At 38.9% G+C, this 18,430-nt stretch overlaps 1 protein-coding gene across 1 annotated transcript in view; it reads left to right on the forward strand.

Moving 5' to 3' along the window:
- The window catches only part of EGFL6 (EGF like domain multiple 6), a 41,908-nt gene that overhangs the window by 14,195 nt on the left and 9,283 nt on the right, over positions 1–18,430 (forward strand). The window contains exons 5-8 of the mRNA XM_049834154.1: positions 783–902; positions 3,640–3,774; positions 5,548–5,670; positions 13,737–14,063. Coding sequence (XP_049690111.1) covers positions 783–902; positions 3,640–3,774; positions 5,548–5,670; positions 13,737–14,063 — 705 coding nt within the window. The remainder of the gene's footprint in view (positions 1–782; positions 903–3,639; positions 3,775–5,547; positions 5,671–13,736; positions 14,064–18,430) is intronic.

Raw genomic sequence — 18,430 nt, forward strand, 5'->3', positions numbered from 1 at the left:
GAAATACTTTCTTTGCACACACCTCCATCTGTTCCAGTAAACACTTCCAAATGCTACTTCTCTCCCTGGCATCATAACACTAATGCTTACTGGGTATCTTCTGGATTTTAGAAATATCTCCCTACATACTTAATACATTTCTCCTACTTTTCTAGTCTCATGTAGGTCTCTCAGACAGGATCTAGATCCCTACATTTCTGTTTAGAGGCTAGTCAAAGTCATCTCCAATAATTCAGACTCCTAACCAACCTGTGGTGACCAAGACTTGTGTTCTGGCTAGTGCCTCATTGGATTCAGATATCTCTTCCATAAAGGTTCAAAGGAAAGGGCAGTTTCTAAGTCCATCAGGCTAAATAGTTTTTAAAATCAGATTCTGTACTAGAAGCATATTTGATGGTGAGCAATTAAAACATTTCACTACTGAATAGCAGTTTTCTGTAAGGTAAAACTGTTTCAATGGAAAATGTAAAACCCACCTTTTTTCTACTTTGAGCAGTTCTGTCGCTGAATCTAAAAGGTGGTAGTAAGAAGTCACAGAACTGGGATCAGAGAAAAAAGGAGGAATAAGGGCAGATAAAGAAAGAACAAAGTGAAGGGGAGTGTAACATCTGTCTCATGGACCCCTGAATTGTTAATGTGTTAATGTATAAACAGCTTGATTTATGATGAATGGAATGTTGTACTGAATAATTTTCAGTGTTCATTCAGATCTAACTTAATTTTAAATGCATGATCCCAGCCTAGAATTTTGCTCTTTTTGTTATTTTAAATACTGTTTTCAGGTTCTAGGACATGTGCTGTGGTGAATTGCCAATATGGATGTGAAGAAGTCAAAGGGGAGGTGCGGTGTCTTTGTCCATCAGGTGGCCTTCAGTTGGGACCAAACAGAAGGACGTGCATTGGTATGATTAGAGAGCTCGCTCTCAGCTTCTTTTCTATAGGACCCCAAAAAACTTCAGATTCTGGGGAAAGGTTAAGAAGTAGTTAGCCCTCCTCATTGGCTTGAATAGTGCTTCTTGTTACTCGCAGTGTGGTGTAAAGATTGCATGCTTTCTTTTAATAACTGTTCTGGTAATATTGGCCATGTAATTCTTTGAGCCAGTCCCATCCCCAATAAATAACCGAATGTTTTGACATGATCTGGAGTCATTAGCAGGTTCAGTTTCTCCCTGTTACTATGAGGCTGTTAAATACAATGCTTTGCCTGCAGGAAGCTGTCCTACTGACATAATGCATTATAGGATTTGGGCGTTGTGTTTGGATGGGTTTTTCATTTCTTGTGATGACCCACAATACAAACTTCTGGATTGTTCTCCAGAAGCCTCAACATCACATCAGCGTTTCTTCCTGGGATGAAGAAAGCATTGCTTATAACACTTCGTACTGTTCTGTGATAATGTTTTACACTGTCATCTGACAAAGCAGTGCTACAGCATTGTAACCTAATGGTGAAGTCGTACCCATTTGGATATTGAAGTTAAATGAGCTCCTTCCAAAACCCGATAGATGTGAAACAAACCCTCCAAAGCAGCTACCACCCCGACAACTAGAGCAGAAGGGGCAGTGAAGTGCATGTCAGGGAGTAGCAGGAGCAGGGCAACCAGCTCTAGGTGTCCCCGCTGGAGCAGGGGGTTGGTCAAGATGACCTCCAGAGGTCCCTTCCAGCCTCCACCATTCTGTGATTCTGTGAAAAAACTTTTTGTAACAAGTGCTATTTACTAAAATGTCTTTAGCAACATACGTAATATTGATGATTTCACATATTTTACATTCCTTCTGTCACAATGGTGCAAGTCCTTCAGATCATAAAGGGCAGCTTGCACATGGTATGGCCTGGGACTTTTAGGAGCTATCAGATAAACCCATATGGATACTTGTCTCAACTTCCAAACTACAAAGACTCCGACGTGAGAATGGTATTTCTTTCTTTCAAATGAAATGAGTTTGTAATTGGAACTGTCCTGCTTTGAGTAATCAGCAAGGCTCTCGGACTACCACCAGTCACGGTTAACATTTGTTTGAATTATTTAGGAGCTATGTGAAGGCAAACATTGTAGACATATGTATTTAAATACAATAGACAAGATGATTGGTTCTCTTAAATCTCTTACTGAATTATTCAGGCAAATATTTTTATTCTTTTGTATTGAGCTTATTTTTATTTACCTTGTCTGCTCAAATAGATTTGGAAGAATGCTGATACATATGATAAAAGGTAAAATAGAAAAAAAGGTATGTCCAGTGGTTGGAAATATCAGATCCCTTCTTTCTGCATGACTCGTGGTATGTCAACCATTCTTCATCTCTAAAATGAGATAGCATCTTCCTGCTGTATAGCATAATAGATGCTTACTGTATTATAAGATACTCTAATACTCTAGTATTAGTCACAGAAACACTATAAACAGGTAAGAGTTTGAAGATCCACGGCTGTTAGTCTTAGCTTAATCCTCCTAAGAAGCTGCATTATTCCTGGACCCCCAGAGCAGCATATTGATGTGTTTCACTTTGCCTCTTCTACATGTGCATTGGTGAAGGGAAAAAAATAACAATTATAGATGACAATTTTTAATTAAACTTAACCCTGTTGTTTCTAAGAGTACAGTGAGTCTTCAGAGTTCACTGCAGACACAAGCTTCACGCTAGGTTCGAGTGCAGCAGGTTGTCCTTTAGCTTGTGACAGACCCTGGTCGTGGCAGAGGCATGGGGAAATGAGAACCTGGAGAGGTCTGGGAATAGAGGCTGGGAAACAGAAGCCCTCATCAGAAGTGTGTAGCATGGGCAGAAAGAGGGATTTTTGACTACAGATTTGTTTAAATATTTTTCTGCCTAAGCACTGTAAAAGAATGGTAGAAATGATAAAAAGACTGACTGTGGTGTCCAGCAGCACTTCACAGCAATTCTAAGCTGTAAAGGGCAGCAGTGTGGCATGACAAATTATGTGCAAAGTCACTGCTATGTGCTAAAATGTGATAGGGAAGGACAAATACCGAATATCATAATTGGCACTATTTTAAATTTGATGTTACAATAAACCAAATCAAATTAGCAACATTTAATCACAGTGGTTGTTGAATAATGTTCTTAGGCCCCTCCCATACCAGCCTTCCTCCTTCTCTCTCCGAAATGTCTGTCCCTGTCATCTACCTTGCTGGGCAGACCACTCGCAGTCTGGAAACTCCGCGTTATGCCTTGACTTAGCCCAGAAAGGGGAGGTGCAGAGATTCAGTAGAAGAGCTGCTGCTGCTCTCCATTTCCTTCTTTCTGGGACTTTCTCTTAAACAATTCTCTGTCATTTCCTTTCTCAGGGGAAATAATGGAATTTGTGGAGCTCCTTCTGACCTCGCTTCATGACCTGAGGGCAAATCATTGTCCCCGGTGGGGAGAATCCCCACTGCCAGTTACCCTAGCTTTTACCATGCCAGGTCTCAAAATCTTCCATAAAGTTAGTTCACATTTTGCTGCTTCATTCATGTAAGCACATGCAAAAGCCATCTGCAAGTGTGTAATTATAGGACTTATTTATTAAACAACTTGTGATAACCAAGACCAAACCATTCCTGTGCAAATCTCAACTAGTTCTTGCTTTCCCATTTTACCTTCTCATGGATCTGACCAGCATACCTTCTCCTGTTCTAGACATTGATGAATGTTCTGCCGGCAAAGCTGTCTGCTCTTACAACCGCAGATGCATCAACACGTTTGGAAGCTACTACTGCAAGTGCCAGCTTGGTTATGAACTGAAATACGTCAGCGGCCGTTATGACTGTGTAGGTAAGATTCAGCCCATGAATTTTCCTTCTTCATTCTTTTTGATTCCCACAGCGTGCACCTTTCCTGTCATTGCCTGAAGCATGTTGGCCTAGTCTGGGGATACTGCCTCAGAAACAGATAAAAGATGTCACACTAAGAATATTCTTGATGGCACGTTGAATTTTTCTCTGGGTTTTCTCTGTGCCCTTATGAAAAACCTAATCACTGGCACTTGCAAATTAAATTGCTTCATTGTACCAAGTCAAGATGTGCAAGGGCTTGTAGTAAGTTAGCAACAATCGACTACAAAGAAGGGCTACTTCTGGTACAGGTTTAGTTAACGAGCCATTTTTTGTCCTCTTGACTTTCAACTTGTGATGAAGAAGCAGTCCCACAATCTTTTTTTTTCTTTTTTCTTTTTTCTTTTTTTTTTGGTCATTAATGAAGAATGTGAATCAAGTGCCTTCATGACTGTAAAAACACTTGTTTGGATGGACAGTACAGAAGTTTAAAAAAGAAGTATGAAAATAGTAGGTTTTAATTACTTTTCAAGTCTCTCTTGCATGCCTAGGTTTCTCCCAAACAAAAATAAATATAGACAAAAAATTATCTTGACATGCCCAGGTGTTAAAACAAATGTCAAAACACCTTTACTCCTGTTTCAATCCATTAGCTGAATGGTGGAAGAACAGCAAAGTGTAAGTTACTGCAGCAGGCACTGCAGCAGTATTGTTCAAGCAGTTGACTACACAAGGGCCTGGAAGGGTTGGAACTACTACAAGAAGCACACACAAAGGAGAATTCATGGGATTTGTTTATGTTTGCTTGGTATTGGGAGTTAGTGGTGGGAGGGAGATTATAAGGCAGGTTTTGGAAAGTCAAGTTTGCAATTCCTATTGTGTGCAAACCCTGAGAGTCTTAAAGTGGGAAAAATACTTACTTTTTCATACAATGTGTGTGCATGGAGGAAAAACTGGAGAGGTATCAGTAGTCAGGATTTTATCTGCAAACCTGAATCTCACTCAGACATACTGTATTTTTGAGTCAGTCTTCCTGCTACTTGTCCCCTAGCTGACTTAGATTACGAGAGGGCCTGTCAGCTGCTAAAAATGCAGCAATATGGATAAAATATAAGTGGTGCAAAAATTCATGCACCAGCTTGTCTCCCTCATGTGGGAGAAATCAGAACCATCTTTGTGATGTAGCAAAATAAGGGAAAAGGAGAACAAAATCAGTTACTCTTGGTGCCTGTACATTTTGCTGTCAGTTGAATGCAGTATTTTCTACTGAATTTTTCCTGATTATATTTTCATACAGCATCATATGTACGCTGGAATGTTAGAAGTAGACAGAAGATCTCAACATCTTGGCATGCTCAGAGTTACTTTCCATTGCAATTCTTCTAGAGTGAATGAAAGAATGAGACAGATTTGATGATTTTTTTTAACTGATGTCACATATTCTCTTGTTGCCTTTTGCATTTTGTTACTAGGATAGCATCTACAACCTACAGTTTGAATCCTGTTCTCAGTCAGAAAATTACTACGTTCACTTTGTCTTTACTGGGATGCTCTATATTTTCCATGGACACATATGCCATTAGTTGTGCAGTTGGAGCTGACATTAAGGATTCTCTCCTGGTGTGAATTCTTCTCCCTCCGATGGTCTCTGGACCATCTTGGTCTAACAGTAGTGCTTACAATACCTGGAAATGGACAGCCAGCACAAACAGGCTGTCATGAAGCCTGGGTTTCAACACAGTTTTCACTGAAGAGTTTTTCTATCTTTCCCTAGATATAAATGAATGTGTGACAAATACACATAGGTGTAACCTCCATGCAGAGTGCCTCAACACCGAAGGATCCTTCAAGTGCAAATGCAAACAGGGCTACCGAGGAAGTGGATTTGATTGTGCTGGTGAGTACCACTGGATATCAGGAATAGTGCTATATTGCTTTTCTCCAATAATTTATGGTTATAAGGCATTTTCTAGGAAATGTCATGCTGAACAGTGCTGCAATACAAACCAAGCAAGACCTGTCCGCAAAACAACATACTGATTGTACGAGGCATTGCATAGTTAATACAAGTGTTATTTGTTCAAATTAATTTTGCCTGTGAGTCCCCAAGTCTCATAGTATCACTAGGAATTGCAAATAGAATAGAGAATTTGTCCTGAAGAAACGGAGAAAATAGCTTTAAAATTCTACTGTGTATTTTCCTTGAACTTCCTTGGAGTTTCCTTGAACGGCTAGCCCCTTGGAGGGCTGTGCAGTCCCTTCCAGAAGAGTTTCAAGCTAACTTAGCAGAAAGTGAGAGAACAGAGGAAAGCAGTGACTTCTGTTCTAAAATATTTTCACTTATAATTTTGCCTTTGTTTGTCTATTGAGTGTTGAAGACCTCCTATAAAGATGTCATTGCCCTGTTCTAACTGAATATGACCAAGAAGAAGAAAGAAAGAAAGAAAGAAAGGCTGTTCTTGTCTTTATATTTAAAATTAACCTTTTTATTTAATGCTTTTATTAAACTTGGCAGAGGTTTCTCCTGCCACATCATTAGAGATGTTTTCCTCAGGAGGACATCTGAGTCCTGCTCAGATTTCTTGAATAAAAGATGTTGTGAAAACATTTTAAAAGTTCTTGTCTATAGCAGCTGAAGTCTACATAATATATAAACCTTTTTTCCTGGGTCTTTTTCAAGTAATCCTTGATCAGATACATATTATGATTATACCTCCTGGTCACAGATGTTCTATGAGTATCTCTATTATTCATGTTCCTACTCCCATTATAATAGTAACTGAAACCTCCAATATCACATCGATAAGTTAAACTTCCGTTAAGTTTCTACTTCCAGTAAAAAAATGTTGACTTTTAACAAGAAAAACTAAACACAAAAAAACCTGACTGGTACTGAAAGGTTGGATTTGAACACAGATTGCCACAGCAAGGCTGTTAAGAAGGTTCTTCATGCTCAAATTCAATGTTATGAGCCAGTTTCCTTGCTAGACCACATCCCTTGTGATGTGTCACTGCAGCTTACTGCAACAAAATGATGCCATCAGGCTTGAGACCTTACTGAATATCAAAGCAAACTGACATGACACATCTTGATATGGTTCTGTTAAAACAGAATGTACCACAGATTAAATGTTAAACAAATACATCTCTGAGCAAAAAGGTCTGGAGGTTTTGGGGGGTTTGTTTCTTTTTAATGAGAAGCTGAAAAGGTCAAATGAAAATCTCCTTTTGACCAAGTCTATGTAGCAAATATTCTTTCCTCAAGCAGAAACAATTCAACAGGAATGCTTGCTTAAATATGAACAAAGGAAGTCTATGACACATTTTTTAATGTCTAGCCCTGTAAAAAAATCAGTGCCAAAGACAGATGATTTTTATCTTCTCAACGCTGTTTCTATTAAATTGTTTGCTCTCTCTCTGCATACTTCCTCATGTCATATTTCCAATTACTGAAATCCATTAGTTGTTTAAAAGAGGAAGGAGCCATGCATTCATAAACTTAGTAGAGCACACTAAATGGAAAAGAGATTTAATAGAAGAGAGGATAGAGGAATAACACACAGAGAAATCAGAGCCATAGGCAGAAGGTCAAAAGGCAAGGGTGTAGCTAGAAAGATGTATACAACAATAGAGGGGAAGAACAAATACAGAGTCAGTGGTAGGCAAAACCTGAAAAGCAGTGGTGCTAAAAAGAGACTGGTTTCTCTGGTGCTAATTCCCATGCATACGCTTTTTTTTAAAGAGAAGAGGAGGAGGTTCTTTTAACCTGGAATGTTTCAATAGCTGATTTTTACTGCAATCCTCAAAAAAGTCTGATCAGTGCAACTGAGGCAGGACATACATTTTGCTATCAGGGAAAATGTTTTTTCAAACAGCGACACAAACACCAGTTAGATGTACCAGCCTACGTTGAAACACTAAGTGTTCTCCATGTCATACAGCAATTGTGGAAAAACTTTGGCTTCTGTAAAGTGTTGCTATTGGGTTTAACAGGATGAGAACACCATCCTAGGAATTTGGGGGCTGGAGGATCTGGCTTCACATTTCTTTTGGTGGCAGCGGCTGCAACTCCTGCAGCCCATAGTGGCTCCCCAGAGAGATGGGCCTGGGGTTGTGCTGCAGCTAAACAAAAGGCTTCTAAAATATGTCCTCAGTACTCCACATAATTATTCCCACAGGGTGGGAATCCCGTTTTCACAGGGAAGCATTAATTCTCTATAGGAATTGTTTCTAGTATATAACAAACTGGCTACCATGGCAACAGTATTAGCTTTTTATAACAAATGAAAAACATTTTAATTTATAGCTTAATTTTCAGAGCATGAAATGAGAGTAACTAAGCACATTGTTCATGATAAAGCTTCCATGGCTTCATCTCCTCATGCTACCAAATAACCTAATAAGCAAGGTAATGTAAAATTCACCTTTGCACAGAAGGTGAGGGAAATTCTTTCATTTAATTTGTATGTCAAAGTACTAACTTAGGAGAAAGCTGTTGAAACATCAGGCTGCAAACAGTGCTGCTTTTATGGATATGACCTGTGATTGCTCAGGCACCCTTTTGCCATTCAACACTCCTATATGCATGAAATGTTGGAGGCTGTTTCTGAAATGTCTCTAGCACACATTTCTTTTGAGAATCTATAGAGATGTAACATTTCAAATGCTCCCTAAAAGGGTCCTAGCCATTTCCACATCTGGCCTCTATCTTGCTGCAATCTGTTGTTCTCAGGTTCATGTGTTTCCTGATTTCCTATTGTGCATTGAAAAACCACATTTCCCTCACCACATGCTTCTATGTGTATTTCAGCTTTTATTTAAGAATAGAGTCTCATGAGGTTCCATAAGCAATTAAGATTCCTGGGGGGAAAATGAACCTATTTTTGATTCACTCTTTTGGTAGGAAACTACAAAATAACAGGAAAAAGCAGTACTAACTTAAAGCCTACGAGCTTCAGACATCACTCTAGGGAGCTCAACAATGACACTCTTGTTATTGCCCAGCTGGGGGCAGAGGTTACTATTCTTAATTATGCTTTACTGGATATCTAAATGGCAATACAAAGTCATGCCAACTCTCTCTGTGCCTCTTGTATTACTCATGTTCCTTTTTTGCTCATAGGGTAACCCCTAAATCCCATATATGATTTGCTTTCTTGTTAACTTGCCAGTCCTGAGAAAAGTCGGGTTTGACATGATAAAATTTCAAAGCTTAAAAAGTGATTCTGGGTCATATCACCAGTAAGATTCTTACAATTCATATCAGTATGGAGCCAAATACTGCTGTCATCCTTTAATGAATAACACTTAGGCTTTTGTCATCCTACTTTTCCTACTGGAAGCATTGCTGGCTGGTGTAGTCACGTATTAAGCACAGTCTAGCGTGATGAACTTGCCCTGATTTCTCAAAGCATCTTTCCCTAAATAAGTTCGTAAGAATTTTAGAAATGAAACAAGTGAGGAATATATGTTGGTAGATGATATTCCATGGTGCTTAAAAGAGAATAATAGTCTAGAATCTGTGTTTTAACCTATCTATGAAAGTTTTCAGACTCTCTTAAGACTATATGAAAGAGGTTGAGAACTTTTAGAATTATTTCTGAAACTATGTCCTGCTGATCCAGTCTTTACTCACGTCTACAGACTCCCCCTAAATGTGGTAAATAGTCATCTGTATCCCTCATCCCCTCTCCAGCTTTTGTACACAGAAGCTACAAAGGGAGCTACAAAATGATCTGTAAGCCGAACTCCTAGGCTTGTCTCTCACCAGGTTTTTAAATATATTGCTAGGTGTGAAGGTGGAAGCAGTGCGGTGCCTGCTGGCGTGCAGAGCGAGCTGTCTTCTATCGCAGCCCCCTTATGTCCAGAGCCCCAGCCAGCGCCGGCTGCGGTCGCAGGTGTGTGGGAGGGAGGCAAACGGATCACTGTCTGCCCCTCTCCTCTATCATCCCCTAAGTATTTCCCTTTACACAATGCAGCAGAGACAGGGGAGTGGCATCTGCTTTCTATATTTTTTCCAACTCAACTTTCACAACTTAGTCATTAGACATCCTACACCAAGCCATTTCTGTGGTCTTATAATCTTGTACAGCAACCGATGACAGAAAAGATTTACTTTTAGCTCTCAGCCAGCATTCGCCTTTGTTTTTCCACCTCTTGCTTTAATCCTCTCTAATTCAAAGAAATAAAATACCTTTGAAAGCTGAGATATTTTCATACTAGGGCAATAAACACAAACTGTACCAGAGCAGGAGGCATTAATCTGCATGCTTCCTGATGGAAGGTACGTAAAGAAGAGCTGGGATGAAATGCACTATGTTTCTTTTCACTTTCCAAAATTCTCTATGCAGTCATGTGGATGGATAAGTGCACAAATGTTTGTGAGCAACACCTGTGCATTTATATACGTGTCTTGGAGTGAAGGGTCCTGAAAAATCACTGCCTCAGCTGTAGCACCCCAGATTGTCAGAGAAGGTGAGCTGTTCATTCAGGCAAGTCCACAGGCAGTGGATTCAACAGAACAGACTCAGTTTAAGGTGGTCTATCCTTACACTGCATTATTCCTCCTGCAATTTATGGGTAGACATAAAAAGCCTTGAATCCACACCTCCGGCTACTCTAAAGCTGCATGCAGATTAGAAAGGTACTAGTGATATATCCTAAAATATGCTTGGTGTCTAGTCCCTCTTTGTCCCTGTGAGCATGCAGATTTTCATAACTGCAGCAGCAAACTGGGGTCTGCAAGCGTGTGGGGATTTATACACTTTCATCCCCCAATTTTTGTCACTCCTGTCTGTTGATTTTCTGCACTGCTTAATTTTGCACATACAAGGAAATTGATTTTCTGACACCACAGAAGTTATGACGTTAAGCTGTAAGAATTTTTCATTTCACTAGAAAGACTTCAAAGCAGAAACTAAAAGCAGATGTTCAGGTTTGCTGAGCAGTCAGTCCTGGCTTGAAAATCTCCATAGCCTCTTCAATAACAGCCTGTAGTTTCTTGTTACTGATTGTCAAGAGGATACTTGTTTGGAATGGAGCTTTCCTGTTAATTTTTATTGCTGCATTCTGAATTTAGACCCAGAGAACCTTACATCCTTAATGACATCATCCTCCAAAGGAAAGGCTCACTTAGTGGAGTATTAGTAAAGAGTTTACTTGGAAGTATCTGACAAGCAGGGCTACAAGTTTTATCCAAAGGAGAAGAAAGACATAATCCTCAATTATTATTTTTTTTTTTTTATTGGCATCCCTTTACTTTATACCTCCAACTGCAGCCTCAAAAAACCTGAATGCTCCAGTGAGCACGCCAAGAGAGTCTGTTTCTGTTCCTGGGATACTAAATAACATGTAGTCGCATTTGCCACAAATTAAATGTGACAAATTCACAGTGATAGGATTGTATTTTCCAGGAGTGAATATAAATTCAGGGAACTTTCCCCTCTTCCTACTAGACTACAGTTCTATTTTATTAACTGGTGTTTTTTCTTTTGCTATGTTTCTATGAAAAGAAACACACAGAAAAAAAGTACTACCCAAGGTTACAAGTCTAGCCCATCTGTCCCAAAATATTACTATAAAGTTATTATTACAAAGTGAGGAGCAAAATGGGAACATATTCTTGTCCTGATAATGAAATCACTAGACAGCAAAAGCAGAGGGAAATAAAAATAGCTGACTTCCCCCCACCATTTGCAATCCAAAAAGACTGTAGGCACTGCAGCATCAATACTGATTGAGAATCAAAGGTAGGAAGCAGTATATAAGGCTATTCTGACCCATTGGTGGAAATAGTCTCCATCTACGGAAGAGCTTTTCTACAGCACACTGGAACTGCCCAGTTCTCATTATTTCCTAGGTACTTCACAAAAAGGACTCAGACTGCAAAAGGCTGTCAGTAGCTTATGACATGGTTTTTCTATCCTACTTACCAGTTCTTCTTCCTCACCCACACAGATTCAGGCTGTGGCCAACACTAGAGGGCTGAGTATATAATTGCATACTGACTGTTCATGTCATAGCAGTCATGAAATCCTGAGCTAATTCAAAAGCCTCACTGTCTCAAGCCTCAGAGTCCATTGCCATGGACTTTAAACCCCAAGGACACTCTTTCCCTTAGGAGCTCTGGTACTATGACAGGTAGGGACTTGGTTAACTCTGGTGGAGTCTTTATGGTGGGATGGGATCATCTCATAAACTAGAACTCCTCAGATTTATGTCTTCTCTAAAACTTGCATATTTGTCACACAAACCCTTGCAGACCTAGTTTTGGCACAGTGGTGTTCCTCGACTGATGTCGAGCAGCAACTGATGTTGCTGATAAAAAGCACCACCTGCAGTATTGCCATAATTTCTCCTTTGAATTTGCTTTGTACTTTACACATACCTTGAACAAACTGATCCGAAGTAGTCCTGGCTTTAACCCTCAGTTATGATTTGGCCATCAGCACAAAGAGCCATCAGTCTTTGTCAGATGACAGAAGAGTACATCTGGAAGGGACTGAAAAAGATCAGTTAGTCTGTTCTTTTGCTCTGAGGCAGATCATATCCAGCATATTAATGACAGATGGTAGCCTAACAATTTTTCAAAAATTCCAGTGATACAGTTCAGATAATCTAAGTGGCTTGCTCCTGTGTTTTACTATCCTATAGCAAGGATAATAAGCAAGTTTTTCATGATACATAACAAAAATCTCCCCTCATTTCACGTAAACTGAGACTTTTCCTATCTTAAGAGAACATGGAGAACAGCTGGCCAACATACTGTCTCAAAGGAGCCCTTTGTGCTGCTACTGGGTCCCACCACTGGTGGAAACTCAGTCCTGCCTCCCCACATCTCTAGAAATGCATCTTCAAATGGGTTCCTATGAAATATGTCCCTCATTCAAGAATCCAAACATAGTGTGATGACTGTAGAGAGAGAAAAATTGGATTTTAAAAGAAATAAAAGGCTTGTGTCTTGAAACTCAATACAATGACAAGGAAAGCATGATTTGAAAATCAGGGCTGCCATGTAAATGCAAAAATGTCCTCTTACCAGTGAATGTTTTGAATTTTTTGCCTAGGTATAAAGGATATTTGATTTCATAATACTTCATAATAGGGAAAACCCCCAATTCAGATTTTTTTCTTTTGTTTTACAGGTTTGAACAGTCTCGATTGACTTTTACCCCACTCTTAAGTTTTTCATTTCTGGCAGCCTTTGTGTTTCTGAGCAGAATCCAAAGTTGCAAGACACGACAAGGCTGGTTATCCTTTTAGTATTTTGTAGCCAAGAGGAATCATAAACCAGTGAAAATCTCATGAAAATTTACATTTATTTTCTAGTCCGCCTTGGAATTGCAAGAAGATAATAATTTGGCGTTTTTGGATGCCTCTCTGAATTTTGGGGGTTCACCCCTTAGAACTAAATATACCTTAGAGGTAAATGAAATGTGATCGAGCAGGTTGATGTATCTCCTCTCAAAATGTGCTCCATTTCAGTGGCTTTCAGCCTGGTGTGCAAGGAAAGTTAGGCCTGAGAAGTTCACAAAAGATAGCTAAGAAAAATGCTCATTGCTAGTAGGCTGACATTTGTTATGCAGGGAATCACACCTCCATGGACAATTTTTAGTAGTGCACAGATTGAAGAATGATAACTTTTTCTTTACCCAAGCTCCAGTGTAAAAATAATTTATGTAAGGGGCTCTATGGCCTGTGTTACACGGGAGTCCAAATGAGCTTATGACAGAGGATTGCTTTGGTCTTCTCACTGTAACTCAAACAGAAGGTTGTCTGCACAAGAGAGCTAAACATGTGCATGTGTATTCAGTTCTGTGCAGAGCTGAACTTACACCTCATAGTAGAGAATTTGGCTACATGGGTCTCTGGACATTGTAAAGGACACCACAGTGCCATTTATAAATGTTATCATTGCTGAATGATTCCTTAGATGAATATTTAATATTTTCTTCTTGGTTCTAGTTATCCCCGAAAAGTCAGTGAAGGAAATTGTAAGAATCCCTGGAACAGCTAAGGACAGAATTAAGAAACTTCTTGCACATAAAAACAGTGTGAAGAAGCATGAAACAATCAAGAATGCAATCCCAGAAGCAGCCGTGACACCATCTTCTAAGACCCACTCGCAGTTATTGGACTATGAAGGCGGTATTGATCTCGGTGGGAGCTACAATGAGGAAGAGAAAGAACCTGAAGCTACTGCAGAAGAGGAGGCAGAAGAGTCAGATGAAGAGAAGGAAGATTTTGAGAATCAAATTGCCCATGAGCGAAGCCTTAGAGGAGATGTCTTTTGTAAGTTTCTTAATTTTTTAAAAAAATCTGGTTTCCATGTAAACACTAACAAAACCATCAAGAAACATGACAGCCATTTTATCAGAATTTACTTGTAGAAAATGAAAAGCAACCTAACATACCTCCTGGTGAGACTAAAGGTATCGAATCTCCCTTTTAGGGGAATCTGTCTGCAGTCAATGTGAGCAGAGGAGGAGTGCACCACAGGCTGTGCCTTCAGAACAGCTTAGACATAGCACCCGGCTTCTCCCCATTTTCTTCACAGAAGCCCCAGTAAAACAAGATAGTGTGCTGCTTCATTATGAGTAAGACAATAATTAGCTTTGATTCATGATAGGCACACTCATCACCCTAAGTAGTGTGCATTGTTCAGAGGAAAAACATAGACTTTGGTGTCTTAGTGTTTCAAATGATATAGACCGTATAATAGGTACCACTGTTGTGCATGCCATTCCCAACTGAAAAATAACTACTTGAATCACAGAGGGGTTTTTTTAACCCTTTTGTTTAAATATGAGAGTTTACCTGAATAGACACTCTCAAATTTAAAGCATTTGATGGTATTTGAGCAAGAGTCTTGCTTAATTTCTGACATTAGTCATTTATCAGGAAGATTGACAGAGGGTTCCTCAGTCTGCTTTCAGGTGTTTCCTTCCAACTACTATCTTGTATGCTATGCAATTTCTTGCTGTGTTCTTTAAAGTTTTCAGCTGCATTTTAATTGGTTTTTTGTACATCTGGCTCAGTTAAACATTCTTGAAGGTAGCGGCAAAAACATGTAATATGAAAAATACACCCTGTTAATAGTTTATTCATGATACTCTCTCTTTTCAGAAGTATAGAAAAATAATAAATACTATCCCACAGGAATTAAAATTATGCACCATATTTCATAACGATAAAAATGAACACAAATGAAGTTTAAGTTAGCATTCAAATTGTTGCTCTTTGATTTGAAAAGATACATAATTTTTTTAAAGGAAAGATCATTTTAAAGTCCTCTGGAAAAAATGGACTATAATATTGCTACTGTAAGAAAGCCAAGAAAAAATGTGATTATTCATCTAAATACATTTGCGAATATCTCTTTGCCAAAGGCACAGTTCTCCTAAAACTGCCTTTTTCTGGTTTTCAGCAGTAATTGGCCTCTTTCAGTTCAGGCTAAGGATATAGACTAATATGGCTTCCTCAAACTATGCTAGTGAGCTGATAAACAGAGTGAAGTCAGGGCTTTGTTCACCAACCTCCCCCCTTCCTGCAAATATTAACAGTGAGTGCCTATGGCGTATTTCAGTTTTGCTGACAATACCAAACTGGGGAGAGCGACCCATACGCTGAAGGGCAGCACTGCTATTAGGAGGGACCTGGCCAGGCTGTGGAAATGGGCTGACAGGAACGTTGTGAAGTTCAACAAAAGCAAACGCAAAGGGAGAGAAAAGCCTTGTGTAACATTACAGACATGGGGTGACTGCTTAGGGAGAGGCTTTGCAGAAAAAGGGAAGCGGTTCTTCCCCTCTATTTGGCACTTCAGAGACCACATCTGAGGTGCTGTGTCTGGGTTTGGGCTCTCCGTGACAAGGCAGATGAGGACATACTGTACTGGGCTACGTGACGTGACGCGACTGCAAAGGGTGGATCACGTAACCTTCATTTTGAGTACTTGGTGCTACAATATTTGGAATGCAACCATTTCCCAGATTTCAGTTTGAGTGAGGGCACATGGGGAAAATCCTCTGTCCATAGGACAAGCCAAACAATATACAAGAGATTTTTGTCATGATGTTTGGTGAGATTCTTTTTCAAGGAATTTCTCAACCAAACCAGTACATTTGAACACCGTATACCTGGGCTAGGCAGAAACTACTTGTCTCTACAAAATTGCCACTACAGCTGACAGCAGTGACAGCACTGAATATTATTGCTTGAAAACATTAAAGCACTGTGTTTTATCTGTATTTTTGCCTATGCTGCCATTGTTCCAGTCACATTTGGCTGGAATTTTCCATTATTAATATAAGGCATTTATATGCTGAACATGCTAGAGAGATTTTATTTTGCCAGGGGTTACTGGCAGAAGGTTGGTGTGCTTTTTGATACAGGGATACTAGTATGCCCAAGATGTAGTTTCCTTAAGTATGTGAACTCTGTATGATTTACGGCTTTCTTGTTTGATACCAACTGTGTATAGGACTTAAGGCATTGTGCCATTTGCATTTTTCTTTCAGTATGGGTTGCCTATGTTAACAGTGTTTCCTTTCCTTTTACATTTCATTATGCTATACTTGATCCTTGTAATTATAAAAATTCAGTCATGATTTAGGCACTTAATTGCTTGAACATTTGGCTTAAAAACACTTTCATTTTTAATGATACTGAATGATCCTTTGGAGTACATGATTAGCTCAAATTTACAGCTCGTAAATTTACACATCAGTTTTTTTCCTCCTCTGCTGATGTCTAATTAGCAGTGATTCCTTTACTACCACATTAAGTTCATCCATATAATCCCCTCAAGTATTCACATAGCATCTGCTTTTTGTATTATTAATATTGGTATTGTTTGTCTTCCAGAAAGAGTAGTTAATTAGGAAAAATGGATAGGTCACACTTTTCAGAGATTCTAATTATTATTTTAAAATTTATGTATTGTTTTATCATAGTAGTTTTACTACATAATAAATATATAGGGAGCCACAGAAAAATACTGTCAGGAAAAAATAATTATTATACGGAGATTGAAATTATTAAAATAGGCCAACTATCAAAATACAGGACCTTCATGAAAACTACTACTCAGGTTTTTTTAAAAACAAAAGTTAAAGATAGCAAAGTGAAGCCCCCAACATTTAAGAAATGTCAAAATTAAGGCCATCAGTGAAAACGTAGATATTTTTCTTATGATAATGTAATGTAATGACTTTAAATGCCTATTTTCCATGGGATCCTTACCTTGTTCAGTGTGAAGGAAGGACCTGTCCTGCTGTGAAAGGCGCAGTTCAATAAATAGGACTCTGTCCTATTGATTGCAGAAACTGCAGATGTATCGGAAATGAGAGTAAACCAAAGTATTGGAAAGCTCCTTACTGTGCGAGAAATGTCCTTTTTGTACATGGAAGAAGACAGAAAAAGGTGGACAAAGTGCTTGGTTATATAAGCAATGACTGTACAGCTGCTACACTCAAACTAGAGGTGAATTTATAGTGCACAACCCTAATTCTGTCATCTTCTAACATTTCAGTGTTTTTCATATACCATTCATAATCCAGACTGGTATTGCCAACTGTAACTAAATTCCATGTTCTGTACTTTATCAGTTTATGAAACTTATATCATGCTTAAAACACTCCTGTAGTATCATGCAGCCAGCTGGAATGATAAAGAGGTTTTGGTTTTCTGGTTAATTTGGCAACACTAGAAGTGGACTGTTTCCCTTATGGGTTTTAGGCTCTTAATTTTGAACAAGAGCACTCTCTCAGCTAATCAGGATGTTTGCTCATAATCTTATTCTTTTCTGATAATTACACCACTGTGTGAGCAAATAATGCTCAGTCCACAGCTATAGACAAAAGGGCTTAAAAGACATCAGACATCTGGCAAAGGTCATTCTTTCAGAGGAGGATGTGGTAGCAGAGATATGGCATATGCCTTTGAGTCCTACATAGTGATATAGTGTATATATGGTAAGCTAGTCTTCATTTTACTACCTCTTATATTCTGCTTGAATTTTTTACAGTACCCACTGTGGTTTTCTGGGTTTTTTAATAGGCTTTGAACATCAGAGAACAGTTTTAGAAAGGCAGCGAGTACCATTTTTGTGAGAGTTTCCACATGCTGCAGTTTCAGACACTTTAGAATTCTACATGTTAGAATTACTAACAGTGAGTTACTTTTCCCAAATTTTGCATGCTATTTTTACATTTAGACTAAGTAGACTACCTAGGCAAAACCAGACATAGGCATTTTCCAGGGAAGAGAAAAATCAAACAGCTATAACAAGAAATAAAAATATACCACATTGCCCACAACTAGCACACTTAAACACATGGGTGCTTACATTCTACTACATACCTGTTCTGCCAGTATAGCTGCCTCAGCAAGAGCTCAATGTGATGCCACAGATGACTTATAAGGAATACAATCCCACTAACAGGGAAAAAAAAGGAATTAAAGCTTTAAGGATAGCACATGCATTACTGCAGACAAATAGAAAATTACTCCCAAGCTATAAACCAAGCCATACTTTTTCAGACAAAAATGTCATTTCCAAATGCACTATAAGTAATTTTATATACAGCAGTTGACAAAATATATACAGTAGTTGGCAAAGCAGAGAGGTGAAACCAAGTGCACATAAAGGAAGATCTATC

This window comes from Accipiter gentilis, chromosome 31 (assembly GCF_929443795.1).
Source record: "Accipiter gentilis chromosome 31, bAccGen1.1, whole genome shotgun sequence".
Classification (NCBI taxonomy): Eukaryota; Metazoa; Chordata; class Aves; order Accipitriformes; family Accipitridae; genus Astur; species Astur gentilis.